This window comes from Lethenteron reissneri, chromosome 35, assembly GCF_015708825.2.
Source record: "Lethenteron reissneri isolate LAM-NWPU_2019-01 chromosome 35, ASM1570882v1, whole genome shotgun sequence".
Taxonomy (NCBI): domain Eukaryota; kingdom Metazoa; phylum Chordata; class Hyperoartia; order Petromyzontiformes; family Petromyzontidae; genus Lethenteron; species Lethenteron reissneri.
Window position 1 is genome coordinate 1,440,210 of NC_083813.1, and position 14,455 is coordinate 1,454,664.

General features: G+C 45.8%; 1 protein-coding gene across 3 annotated transcripts in view; it reads right to left on the minus strand.

Annotated features, from left to right (window-relative positions):
- LOC133350798 (zinc finger homeobox protein 3-like) overlaps window positions 1-14,455 on the minus strand; it is a 201,541-nt gene that overhangs the window by 46,219 nt on the left and 140,867 nt on the right. For all 3 annotated transcript variants that reach the window (XM_061565541.1, XM_061565539.1, XM_061565540.1), the window contains exon 5: window positions 832-939. In XM_061565541.1, coding sequence (XP_061421525.1) covers window positions 832-939 — 108 coding nt within the window. The remainder of the gene's footprint in view (window positions 1-831; window positions 940-14,455) is intronic.

The window sequence follows — 14,455 nt, forward strand, 5'->3', positions numbered from 1 at the left end:
CCTATAAAGCCATTGGAGCCATCTCCAAGGGATATTAATGTCACTTGCTTAATTAAAGTGTATTTTAAAATACATTTGCATTTTTTAAATAATTACAGTGCTTAAGTCCAAGACATTTTGACCATCTCAAATGGGCCTAAATGGTACAGTATTGAATGAGTGATTTAAAAAAGAAAATGTAATAAAATAAGCAATGGCATACAATCTAATGCTACGGTGTTACTAATGTAAATTGTTTAATGTAGGGAAATAATGCAGTCATGTTTTCCTCATAAAAAACCAAAACATATTGGGTTTGTATTGGACGGCAGGCTGTGTACACCGTGTTTACACGGTTGTGTACAAACCGTGCCAATAGAAGACACATACAATGATCCAGGTAGTAACTTGGAAGAAATTTTAAACGAAAGCTTTCCATGCCGTGGACGTTCCTCACATATTTCACTCAACGTCACCGCGAAGAGACTAACAAAGCTCAAAGTGGACAGAACCAGAGGACAGCTGTGTGCAATGCTGCCCACACAATGAAACGTGGTGCACTCACCTTACACCGTGGCAATATACGCACCAAGCACTGCACTCACTCTGGAGCTCTCCATGCAAAGACGCTCACTGGCCGGTGCACTCCATATTTATATTGAACTTCTTTCGCAACGTACGCAGTCAACCGTGCTAACCGGAGGCGCTTCGTCATCAAAGCCATTAAGTTCAGCAAACCCAGGCAGAGTCCACTTCCGAGCACTCACTCCAGCAGGCGCTGGCTGCGTCTTTGTGTGACCGGGAGACTGAACTGGTGGCAGCTCTGCGTGGTGTCCCGACCCAAATCTGTACCTGTCTCTTTCTCAGACGCTTTCTCCTCCTCTCCCCACGGCTCCTTGGCCACCTCCTTGTCCAGTGCGGCAGGGTCTGCACTACCTTTGGCATCTTCTGTTTGGTTATCTGTGGGATACAAATGCGCACAACCCCGGTAACTAAACGTTGACGAATGTGGGAGAAGCCGTCAAACGAAAATATAAATTTTAGAATTTTTTTTGGAACAATAAACTTTTGCGGACAAATCTAAACGTGCTGTCAACTGCAAACAGATTTGGTAAAATTCAGTTTCATAAAAAGATAAGATATTGTACGCGTTTAAGAATTAGGAAAAAAAGAATATGCTTCTATAACAATATTTGGAAAATTACGTCTGAAAAAAAGACGTTAAATGTAGCTGGTGACGAAGAGTAAAATTGCCCATCGTGTAAAAAAATACGACAAACAAACAACCTTGAACACAACATTCATACGGAGCTGTAAAAACAACAACAATGACACTGGTAGGCAGTCCACACGAGTGGCAGAGATGTTGCTGCTACTACTGCCCATTGCTGGCGCAAGCTCGTCACGGGGCACGCCCGCTCGCCTACAGGGGGCACTATGACGGCACTTTGCTCGGAAACGACACAAAAGCAGGACCGCGCAAACGGCACAAGGCGCCTTCGCCACCGACACACAACAAGAAAATGCCCCGCGTGAAATACTGTCCCTGCTTTTCACGCCGCCCAGTGGAAATAAAGCCGCTGAAAAGCGGCGCCTTTGTGCGTGGCATGAAGTGTTTGTAGTTTAATCGGCGCGCGTGGATGCCTAATGACAGCGGTTCAAACAAAAGCAACTTTGGCCCGGGCTGTCTGCCCAGGTCCACCACCGACCACCACCACCATCACATCACGCCTCCCCCCATGCAACAGGGTCTGACGCCCGCCCATCCCCCTGGGGGGATTAAGCGTGGGGATTACATATGTAAATATACACATTGTGCATTACACAAACACCTCTACACCAACACACACAAACGCGCACTCGCAGGGGTGGTCTTAATTTTCTAATCTGTTCTGCGCGGCAGCAGAAAGCATTTGGGCAAAAAAGCTGATTAATATATTTCCTTCCCCCATCCCCTCCCTCGCCTCTCCACAATAAAGTGCAATTGGTTGACGACATAATCTTGAGCGGCAATCTATTCTTTGCGCAAATGCTCCATAATTGGGTGAGACATTTTCTAGGGAGAGCAAATAATTCTCATAATGAATGACTGGTGCAGCAGCAGCAACATCAAAGAGCACCCTCTCTCTCTCTCTCTTGCAGACATTTGCCAATAAATATTTATGGAACACAAATAGATTTCATTGCATTATTCTCAAAGCACCGACGTGACATGACCATCCTGACCTAAATGCAACCCAATTATATTTCACCTGCGCTTACGCAATGCGTCGTTTAAGACGAACAAAAATGTTTTCCTGCTTGCATAATAAAAATCGCACGAAATTGTGCCCGATGAAAATTGGCAGAAAGTGCGATGCAAATCCCTTGAACGAGATCGCCCCCTGATTCGTCGTTATGATCGATGTTGCTATGAGAGCCTCGAGTGCGAGTCTTTAACGTTGTTGCCCCTCGTGGGCAGCCTAACATGTGCTTGCATGCTTCACGGGTGCGTCCAGAGCGTATCCGCGAAGCTCAATTGATGGGAGGATGACGCCTGTAAGTGGCGCTGAGGAACCCACATATGTGGTTTTAAATAATGGGAATCTTTATTTATCCTGGAGGAATGCGATGAGCTATGAAGCTCTTATTTTTTTCCACAAATGTCCAGTAGGAGCAAGGGGTCAGAAAGTTATAACAAACAATATGACAAAAAACAAAACTATTGGAGTGCAAAGTATGGGAAAGGGAAGCGAACCGGTGAAAATAAATATCTAAAATGGATCAAGTATCTAAGTTCGATTTGAATAAGTGCACTAATCCCCAAAGCTTGGGCAAGGCAGCAAAACATTAGAAAGACATTCTTGGTTCTTTCGGTAAAGTCACGTAGAAGGGAAGTAATAAAATAATAAAAATATCAAACAATAAAAAATTCTCACGACGTTTCGACTGCAACACAAGCAATCATTATCGGGTGTGAAATCCACAGCAAGAAAATTTTCTTGCTGAAAATTTTATTGCTGTGGATTTTCTTGCTGTGGATTTCACACCTGATGATGATTGCTTGTGTTGCAGTCGAAACGTCGTGATCATTTTTTATTGTTTTATATTTTTATTATTTCCCTTCTACGTGACTTTACCGAAAGAACCAAGAATATGAATCCCTGCAGTCACGAAAGCTTTAAATCAAAATAGAAGAACAGTCCCAAATAACCAAGACCAAAATCACTCTTGCAGAAGACTGAATCACCTCAATATGTAAAACGTAAGATCCTTTCATGTACGTTCAGAATTCCAAGTTCCGATAATTAAAACGTTCGGTTAAGCCTTTGAAAGTTATGCCATTTTATCGGTTTTTTTTTAGCAATTACAAACCCATTTTTTCCCGCCTAATACTGCATTTGCTTCATCCTATCGATTATAATTGACAGAGATATCAGTGAAAGTTATTTCTAGGCTCCAAAGTTTTCCAAAGCCAATCCCGGCCTCACAGCATCCAGATTATTTCCACTCCAGACCAACAATATTCATGTAGGAAGCCCAACCACTCTACAGCTACATTCTGTCTGACAATTCGTGAATGTAACAAAAATAATCACAAGACATAATTTCGTAAAGATTTCTATTTTCTTTTCGTCAATAAGGGCCGTGCTAAGATGTTTGCAATTTAAGAGAAAAATAAGGATAAGGTACTTGGTGCGGCTGTAAGTCAAGAAGCTAATGCCACAAACTTGCGATGAGAGATCTGGATGATCCATAATAAACGTTTTTTTTTGGGTTAGATCGCGTAAATATAAACGCGTCGTTAAACCCGCCATCACCAGACACAGCCAATTAGTAAGGTTTGTCACATAAACAAAATGTGGCAATTTGTTACTGTTGCAGAGTAAACCCCGACATTTGCAATTCGAGTAGGACGTTTCACCAATCATCACAACCAGCCTTACGTTTTCTTCACATGACAAGCCTCTTACTTATTGGCTGCGTCGGGTGGTGGCGGTTTTAACGACACGTTTATATTCACGCGATCTAACCCCAATACAAACCCCATCTTTTATGGATAACATCGGTCGTGAAAAGCCTGCGTCGCTGAACAGATCTGGATGATGTGGCAGCCCCCCCCGGTGTGCGCAGCCCGTATTAGAAGCATAGTGCTCAGTCGGGGGGGGGGGGGGGGTGGCAGTTGTGCATTGGAGGGCAATTGAAAGCTGACCCCATCGCGTGGTGGCAGCGTTTTTTTTATTGGTACACCTGGGACGTTGTGCTGCGGCGCTGGCGTGGACGCATTTACCTCGTGCAAAGAGGGGGGCTGTCGCGATGGAGAAAGCAACGCTCACAGAACGCACCCCCCCCCCCCCGTTCATCCTGCACTGGGGTATTTGCCACTTCCCCCCACCCCTCCCTCAAGCTCTGATTAACACGGTTGGCTACGTACGATGCGAAAGAAATTCAACATACGTACGTACATACCAAATCATATCGTCACGTTGTTTGCTGTTCGCGCTGATCATGAAGACTCTGTGTTTCCCAGGCCAGCATCGACTGTGGGAGTTCCACAGGAAGGGGGCGATGTTTGCCTTTTTCGCCTCTACATCGGCACATGAGGCCTACTATTTGAGTTTTTTAATTAACACCACAGGACCTTTAATATCCACTGTTAAGCAGACAGCGCTAGGTATGTGTTTTGTTTGTTTATACACCCATAGTATTAACCAGGGCAGCTGCTGGTTTTGAACCATGAGCACCGTGTGAACTGAGCGGCGCTGCCGCTCGGGCCCGTGGCGTGTGAACGCTCCTTGAGTAAAACGCTGCATGCAGGGTTTCAAACGAGAAACTGACCAAACACTAGGACTTAATCAAATCGAGATTCACGCTACGCGAACCTATGGATCTTAAATACCACGGCATTAGTAGAACATCGGGCCGCCTTGTATTGGTGGAAATCTTCACACTGCCCTAAGCTTAACTCCAAAACATAAGAGCTGATTTCCAAGATACATATGGCCACGATCAGAGAAGCATAACCTAGCCAATTTAAAAAAATGGCTTAAACGAATGAATAGTGTTGGAAACATAAAATAAAATGTTGCGTGAGATTTTGGGAACGATTTCCTCTGTTGATGGTCCTCCCAACAGGTGGTGGAAATTCCACATGCCCATGGCAGGAGCCAGAAATGATTTTGCCAAGTCAAAAACAGATGACTTGTTGAATGTGCCCTCCTCCAGCATTTGAACCTGAAACCTCATTTGTTCTGTGCTTTTTACCACAAATCCATTTGGCTACAGTCACTTAAAGGGTTAATGCACGAGCATTAAATGCATTATACTATGTAAACTGTGGCAAATAAGCTTTGGTAGTGAAGCACATGTTTTTGCCCCTGTAATGGGCTTCGGATTGTGATAGCGCGGAGCGTGGCAAGGCCCTACTCAACCCCCCAGTGCAACCACGATAGAACAACAGCCCATCATGGACAGCGCACCACGATGGACAGCGCAACATCACACGTTTCGGTAAAGCTGGCAGATAAACAATTTGTTTTGTAGGGTATGCAATAAAACTTCCAATGCATTTCATGTTCATGCACGTAAGCAGCTATAATATTTGACTCCTCTTACCTTCCGCATTTCTTATCAATAACTGCAGCTGCCCAGCATCATAAAATCATCGTAGATAGGAGCTCTACCGTCGTTTATTGTGTTTGTACTACAACACGTAAATATTTACAAGGTATTTTTATGAAAAAAATGTAAGGATTTTGTGAAGGTTAACAAAAACATCTAACATAGGTTGATTTTGTGATCAATGGAAAGCGAGACATTGGTGCCGTGAGTCTTGCTAGCATTCAAGAGCTTATGGAATGAAATGCCGCTGAGGTTGTTCGAACAGCAGCGTGAGGGAAAGACAAAGGTGGCCGAGCCATGCACGAGGCCCAGTATCGTCCGTTGTACAAGACGATAATTGACCTCATCGCCGGGGCCGATGACCCCTGGCGAGGGGAACACGGATATTTGTTTTTGGCTGTGGCCATGCGTATGTGTGTGTGTGTACATTTAGCGCTCGTGCAGCGGTTAGCGCGCCGTGCTACGAACCCGGCGACCCGAGTTCGATTCCCGCTCACGGCTAACACCATTGACGATGATCTCAACCGGTCCTGGGCCTCCCCTATGTCGACTCAGCCTCAAATGAGTACCTGGTGCGGCGTGTAAACATCATCACTGGGGAGATAAAGGTGGGGCGGGCGTGGTGCTGGCCACCCACCCCCTCGTGTGCCGTGCCAGGCCTTCATTGGTGCTGCTCGCTAACAGCACTTGCTCTCACGGTCTGTTAAGGCTATACGGGGGATCTTTGTCTTTGTACATTGAGAAGGACCTGTTCCAGCAGTCTAAATGGCTGAGTGAAGTGGGATTGGCGTCGTTAGAGCACGCGTGCATGCGCGTGCGTGCGTGCGTGTGTGTGCCCAACAGAGATAGGGGCCCAATCCGTACATAAATTGGAGCGCTTTGTAATTGACACTTACACCTGTATGCCTCGCAGCAGTGCTTTTGAGGCCACATATTTGGACAATTAGCTACGAATCGCTCTTGAGTTTTGCAGGGGAGTGTTTCGGTTTGGAGCTCCCATCCACCCCAACCAGGGTCCAACTCCGGTGTGTGCATGCGTGTCTGTGTGTGTGACCTGTCTGTCGGTACGTCTGTACCGGCGTGTGTGCAAGCTGTCTGTCAGTAAATCTGTATGCGTGTGTGTATGCTGTCGGTACGTCTGTATGCGTACATGTGTGTGTACGCTGACGGTACGTCTGTGTGCGCGTGTGCCCCAGTTCAACTCATCTTTGGGATTATTTCCCCAGGCTCTTCTGCACACCCCAGGAGACTACCGAGCACCAAAGGCCTACAGGCGAGGAGCGCAGTGTGGGACCGCATGAATGGCTGTTTGATTCTTAGAGTGCAGTGGGTTCACTGGATAATAACCTTATGGTCTGCAGAGCATTTGTATCTATGCATGCATGCATGTAGGGAGTGGTTCGGTGTACAGTAATTATTGCACGATGCTACAAAACCCAACTACCTGGGATTGATACTTCGCTACGCAGACTTCAACCATCTGGACTGGGACTCACATCCGTCAACACAGTCTTAAGGAAGGAGGAGTACGTGGCAGGGTCTGCTGGCATCATACCGATGAAGCAAAGACTGCAACGAGGACTCAACCTTTTGCTATTTTCTATCAGAGCGACTCCCTCCCTAGCACGATATCCATGCTCCAGAGAATATCAATATACATATGTAGGATTGCATAAGCTTTGTTAAATCGTTTTCAGGATGTAACCAAAATGGCAGGACTACGTAAGAATAATAGTAAGAAAAAATAAGACGTTTGAAACACATTTCTAAATATTTCAGTCTTAATCACTGATTGATTGTTCCAAACATATCACAGATTGCAATGCACGTTCTGTTGCACGACTGCTTTTTATGTTCAAATGCGTTTTTTTGCTTCTGATTTCTCAGATCAAGAGAGAGCTAAATATTTGTTTTGGAAATAAAATGGACTGCAGAAGATTTCGACCATAATCATCAACATCATTCCTTGGTGTGCCGTTTTTAGTAATGCATTATTTTGCCTATATCTCTGTATTTATCCTCTGGATGTATCCGTGCACTCCATCACAAAGGCAGACGCATGCTCGTGGAGGACTCTCATGGCAAAAATAAAAAAAAAACATTAAGGCCACTGAACTGATACAATGGAGCAGCACGCACAACCAACAATGGCTTCAATGCCGGCGTAACTCCTCATCATCGGCCCCACTACGGTCCCAAGGCCACGTGAGGTCAAAGACACATTTCTCGTGAACATTCACAGGGCTTCTTGTCCTTAGGCTCCCCACGTCAAGGTCACTCGTAATATCAGCGTAATTTCTTCAAATCTATTTTAACGAGACGTTCACATCCATACCGCCAGCTAGTCATCTCCAGCACCATCGCGCTTTGTCGACGTCTTCCTCCTTTGCTCAGGAATGTGAATTAATATTTTCAGCTCCCGGGCCTGGATCCCTGGAGATGTGAGCACCTCTATATAGAAGTCCTTCAGACTGAACAATAGTGCTTCAGTGGCCGTCCAGTGGGACCCGATGAAACGCATCGCGAGATACAGCTCCTGCCGGGTGACTTGCGCTGCACCTTACAGAAGTGGTTACTTTTACTCACTGCAATTATCGCGACGCCAAGTTATCCCGAAATGGCAAAGTTTCACAAACAGCCCATACGCAAAACAAAAGTTAATCGACGCGTATGCAAAGGACTTAACGCCTACAAACAATTGGGGTCTTCTATCATCAACCGCGCACAATAACAGCAAGTGGCTTTGTAGGATCAATAGCGTTTTACAGCTGGGGTCGTGACCGTATATTTGCGTGGCAGCAAGGTAACCCCTTGTTAGAGAGCGCGAGTGCGGCACGACCGACCATGCTGCAGATTGTTCACGAACTCCCACCACCGGCTGTGGGCCCCGTTCCTTCTTGTGTACGGTACACGCCGACCCGTTTTTGTCGACATTTTTCACGACGCCTCCGGCTTTGCGATTTTCACAGTTGTGAGATAAATAGTTTAATAGGGATTGTTAAATTTTAAGTTCTTAGAACCTCGTTCAATAATACAAAGTATACCATGCAAAATCGATGGAACACTGATGCTCATGCAACTAAAACAATGGAGTACTTTAAATTAAGAGTATTTTAGATATGAAGGCAATTTTTTTTCGTGTTGATAGGTCAATCCATCGTGGTCTCATATTTATTAATAAAGCCCCTATTTCTTTTTTACGACTCCTAAAGAGACCGCTTTATTCAAACGTTTACGATCTTAGAATTGTGCACATTTAAAATTCTTAGCTTTGCCACGAGCGTGTGACAAGTACACAGATGAGCAGAACCCCTGTTGAAACTTGAAAACATCACCCCAGCACCGGATTAGGGTTTGCTTGGGTATCTATGGATCCTCTGCGACAAATCTCAAATGTTATTGACACCACGTGGCTCCCTTGGAATCCACATGTGGGCATTCGTGTCGATATCATCGGACGGGCGAATTATCTCATCAATTAGCTTTATTGGATATGTCGTATGTGGCCAACCTGCACACAACGCTGTCGATCACGCAACACAGCATGTACACAACAACTTTGTAATCGTGGATCTGAGCAAATTATCTGACCTGCCCAGTGAAAAACACACAAATCCCTCTCCTAATGTCTAATAGCTCTTACCCAACCCCTTATCATGTGACTTCTCTCTCTCTTATGCTTCTCTTCATTGTTTCTGCTTTATTTACAAATATCCACCCAAGTTGTCTCTGCAGCTAGCTCAATCGCACTATTTTACACGCCACACACACACACACACGTGTGGACCCTCGCGTGACGGTTACAAACAGATTTGCTGTTCTGCACATCGCCAAATGCGGCACCCCTCGTATGCTCAGCCGTATTGTTCAGTAGCCTGGGCCTCGTGCCGTTAACATATTCTAGGCCCAAGCACGCATCTCATTTGCTCATTATGAGCTCATCCACCTCGACTTTCTTTTTGCACCCAAATCCCATCGTTTAATCCATCGGCGAAAAAAGCCCCCTTCCGCACTGCGCTTCATTTTTTAGCTGCACTAACCACTCCAGGTTTCAATCTTGTTTTAAGCCGATTCGTGGCGGATTTACGCCGAGGTCTGGCAGACACCCAACGGGCCCGAGATGGCAGTCAAAGTGCAGTGCGGGGCGGCGCAGAGGGCTGCAGAAATGGAGCGCGCAACGGAGAGACAGGCAAACGTCGGGCCCGCGTGGGCGCCGTTGATGTGCTTTACAAAAAGTAATTTCTTCTGGTGATGCGATGAAACTCTTCCCATCGATGTGGCGAGACGCGACTTCTGAATCCTCTAATCTGTGATGCCCCACGGGAAAAAAAAACTCCCAAGTTAGTGATTTATTTTTTAAGGAATTCTGCCCACTGCAGAATTGAGATCGCTAACCATGGAGGGCACCGCCTAATTCGAGGGATTCGTGAATCAGAGGAGCAGTGGATTTGTGGCGTTTCACAATCGTCCCTTGTTTTTATTTGTTACGCAATGTTTAAGAACCTTTGTGACGGTGCCTGGAAATTTTAATAAAGCCAACTAACTGCGCTCTAATTTGCTTTCATCCCTTGGTTTCGAGAAAATAAGTTTGTAAAATGTTAAAGGCTGATTTCCTGTGCCATGGCAGTCTACAAATGTCAAATTAAAACTAGAAAAAAACAACAACCACCCCTCTTCAAGTTATACTCAGCAACAAACAAAACAAAATAATACAACATACTCCGTAATTAATGCTCAAATCCCATGCAGTACCCAATCGGAAAGGCATTAACACTTTATAATCGGGTACAAAAGCTCTCCTGGTAATGGGATTAAGTGCAGGTGACACTGATGGATGAAGTTAAGGTGGGAAGAAAAAAAAAGAGAAGCAGTGGCTGTGTGAGGGAAATACACAGCTGGCCCAACAAACACACCAATTAGCCACAGAAATGTGCAAATGGAACATTCCAGGTATTTTTACTGCTTGTACTTTTTAATGATTTTTTGGGGCCACAGAGCAACATCAAGTAATTTAATATAAATTGGTTAGAAACCTCCTTAAGAATATAAAATCAATACTTCTTGGACCCAAAGTGTAATTTAATAGCCTAAATGAAATTAAGCCGACGAATAAATGATTCTGGAATTTGCAAGCTGCGTGGTCTTGTTTAATTGTTTAGCAATTTTTTTTTTCTTTTTTACATTCATTTGTGAATGACAAAACACAACCGGCTCAGAGATTTACTTCCTGAAAAGATACCTTTGAAAAGTATTCTCCTTGGCAATTTCCCCCCCCCCCCCACCGTTCTGGGTAACGGGGACATCGGCATACTCCCTCCACAACCTCGCACGAAAGAACATTCACGTGGCGTGCGAATCAAGTCCGTTCACTTTACACACCAGCACATTTTAATTAGATGTGTTTTTATCCTCACGGTGCAGTAGCGTATAACTGCACCAAGCTATGGCTTGTATGGGTGCTGTTTTTGTTGCTGTTGTTTGAGCTCGTAAAATGTTCAGAGATAAGTCAATTTGTAAAAGGGCGGTATGTTATACAAATAAGCGCGTCATTGGAGAGCCACGAGAAACAAAAGCACAGAACGTATTCCTCAATCGCATGGGGAGAGAGAGGCCCGCCTCACTCCCCGCCGAGGCTTCCGCCCACACAACTCAGCGCCGGCGTGAAAGATTTTTTAAAAAGACTGCGGGTGCCGGGACGTAAATACGCTCGCTATACATCATCACCTGGAGCCCACTTAGGGCCAAGCACAATAATACTGCATTCCCAAAATTATCCCTCGTAACGTTAGACAGTTACGTCTCACTCGTTCTGTTTTGGAGACAGAAGAAAAGCGTCAGAATTTCGTTTTTGTCGGAGTTGCTTAAGTGCATAATAATAACAAATAATTAATTGCACGACAAGTCTCTGTCTCAATGCGTACAACCATCGTTTTTTCCTGTAGTTAAATTGTGATGACACAATTTGGGCCACTTATATCATAATTTGGGCCATTTCAATAACAACTCCTCTGAAAACCTAATCCATTGTTCGTGTTCATTAATGCTTGGCAGCGTCACGTTTGCGCCACTTGATGTATGTCAATATAATTTTAGGCTTAGTTCATTTGCAGTTCTCCTTAAAGCATGTGTACCATATATTTAAAGAGACCACTCTTGCTCTGATCTTATTACAACGGGGATACAAATAATTAATGTCAGCAGAATTGTATTTTTAGACGTTGCCTACCGCAAACATTTTTGCAAACCTGCAAACTTTGATTTAAAATTGAAACCTGTGCTGCGCCAATTGACGTGGCGATGAGTTCATCACAGACCTATTCGGTTTCCGTAAATGACAAATGTCAACATCCCGAGTGGGTCACATTATCTATCCCTTCAAAAGAAAAATCTGCGGAAAAAGACTACCTCAGTGATGGCTTATGTACTCTTCCCGTAATCGGACTATAACTACAAAAAAAACACATATCGATATCCTGCGGATTACTGCAAAATGACATGAAAATATCGTGACATTTGGCAATAGGGTCTAACCTTGGCGAACGCCGCTGTTTTACATTTTTGAACGTACTTTGCCGTTTGAAACAACACGACAGCGTGCGGGCTGGCGGACGTTGGGCAAATGTGATGTGATGTGTGGGCAGCGCGCAAACCAAACGTCCGTCGCAAACAGTGCCCCCCCCCTCCCCCCGTTACCAGGTACACACCGCGCCACCCACCGCCCGTCTTGTCGAGCGTCTGGAACAACCTGCAGCTCGTCGGTGTCTGTACACCAGGCACCACGTGCGTCGCCGACGATCGCCCGGTCTAGCAATGTCGTAAGGGTGTCGAGGAGGAAGGTGGGGGTGGGGTGGGTGGAATGAATAGCAGAGATTTGCTCACAGCTATGTAATTAATCAGCGGACGTGAAATGCCCTATTCCTTCACAAATTAACAACAAAAACTTCAACGGGGGTGGGGGGGGAGCACAAAGTGTCGTTGTCACGTCCGTCATTTATTTATTGAAACGCCAGGCACGAGCAATGAAATAGGCGCATAGGCTGAGGAATTCTGTCAAATAAACTACGCCGTGACGCTGTCAAGGGAGGAACGGCGTAGTGGCGAGAACACTGCGCTACAAACTCCGTGGCCTGAGTTCGATTCCAGGCCACGGTTAACATTCGTCGTCGCAAGTGATGCCCGACCCAGTCCTGGTGGGCACCCCCCCCTTCGCTAAACCTGCACCAGCCATGGTGGTGCAGTAAGGTTAAACAACACACACACGCACATACACACACCGCCAAGATAGCATGGAGAGGTCTTCATCCAGCAGTGCAATGACAAAGGGCTGTAATCTATAAGTATTGTTCTATCATTGTCAGCAGTCTGTGGAGCGAGCCTTGTAGCTGGATTCGGTTTATGTCCAAGTGTTAAGTGTCTGCTATTAGCACATTGATCACTCCTTATGTTTAAGCACGACAACTCACTGTCTCCACTTTCATAATCAATATGCAAACGGCGCGCGGCATTGATTTGATATTAATTTTACAATTAGGGTCCCCTCGGGGGAGGCGTGCGGTCAATATGCTCCCGGCCGGACTCTCCGGTGCCGGAGAGTTCACAGCGGCCGAGATCCCAGCGCCCGTGTTCAGCGTCTCGCTCCCTATCGACGGGGGCCCCCCCCCGCGCGCGCAGCCCTCCGCCTGCCGAAGGTCGAGGGTGCCACGACCAGCGGCGACTGCCTTCCAAAAACAAACGAGAGAGCGTTTGGGACGCGACGCCGCCGGCACTCGCCGTCGTCGCGATGGTGCCGACGGCGAGAGCCGGTGGGTTTCTTGTGCGCCCGCGTTGATTTCTACCATCGACGCAGTTTTCTCTCCCTAACTCGCACTCGTTTGAGTTTCAAATTAAATAGAGGGCTCCGTTTAAGAGGGCCCGATGCCGCGACGGCAGAGAGGACAGGCTTGTCGATATCGCTGCCGAGGAAGCGGACCCTCCGGTGAGGCGGGCAGGCCGCGCGTATCGGGCGTCAATTATCCATTTTGCTTCATTAACGCCGCCGCCACACCGGCTCCCATTGATTAGCGCAGTTCATTATCATTGGCTTAACTAAAAGCAGTAACAAGGGCAGCTATCGGCAAATCCATTAATGCAATTGATGCCCACAATAGAGGCGGGCACTTAAAATCGCCGCCCCCACCGCCCCTCTGTTCTCGCATTGCGAAGCTGCTGACGCGGCTCCCCCCCAAAACTCCCCCTGCGTGCAGCCCTGCAGCCCCCCCCCCACTTAGTGCAGCCCCCCCCCCCCCCCCCCCCACTTAGTGCAGTCCTGCAGAGCTGGCCGCTTCTCCTCTCGTTCACTCCGCTTTGACGAATTGAACCTCGAAATGTTGATGGGGGGAAAAAATAAACGGCGCCGCGGTCTTAAAAAAAATTCGTCTAAATTTGCCCGAATAAACTGAATTATTGGTTAGCGTGTAGAATGTAAACGGGCGTGGTATATACACCGGAATGTTTCTTTTTCTTTCTTTGAAATTTGGCGACAAGAAAAAAAATAGCGATTGCTGCGTAAGCTCACGGTTCCTAAATCCATAGGCATAAGCAACCCACACAGAACATCTAACACAAGAACGTTAAGTCATGAGGAATTATATTAATTAAAGCAATTAAAGCGTGTTAATTTCATACTCATTTACAATGGATTCTGCACTACCCAAATGCTATTCATTGGTGATAATGAGGTAATTATGCAAATGAGGCTATTAAGCAGTCCTGCTGACAACCAATAAAAACTTGGCTGGTGTCCTAATGTGTCTTAACAACTTGTCATTAATTTATTTAAAGTTATTTATTTACTTTTTATATGAATGAACTTATGTATTAATGTATTATTTATGCA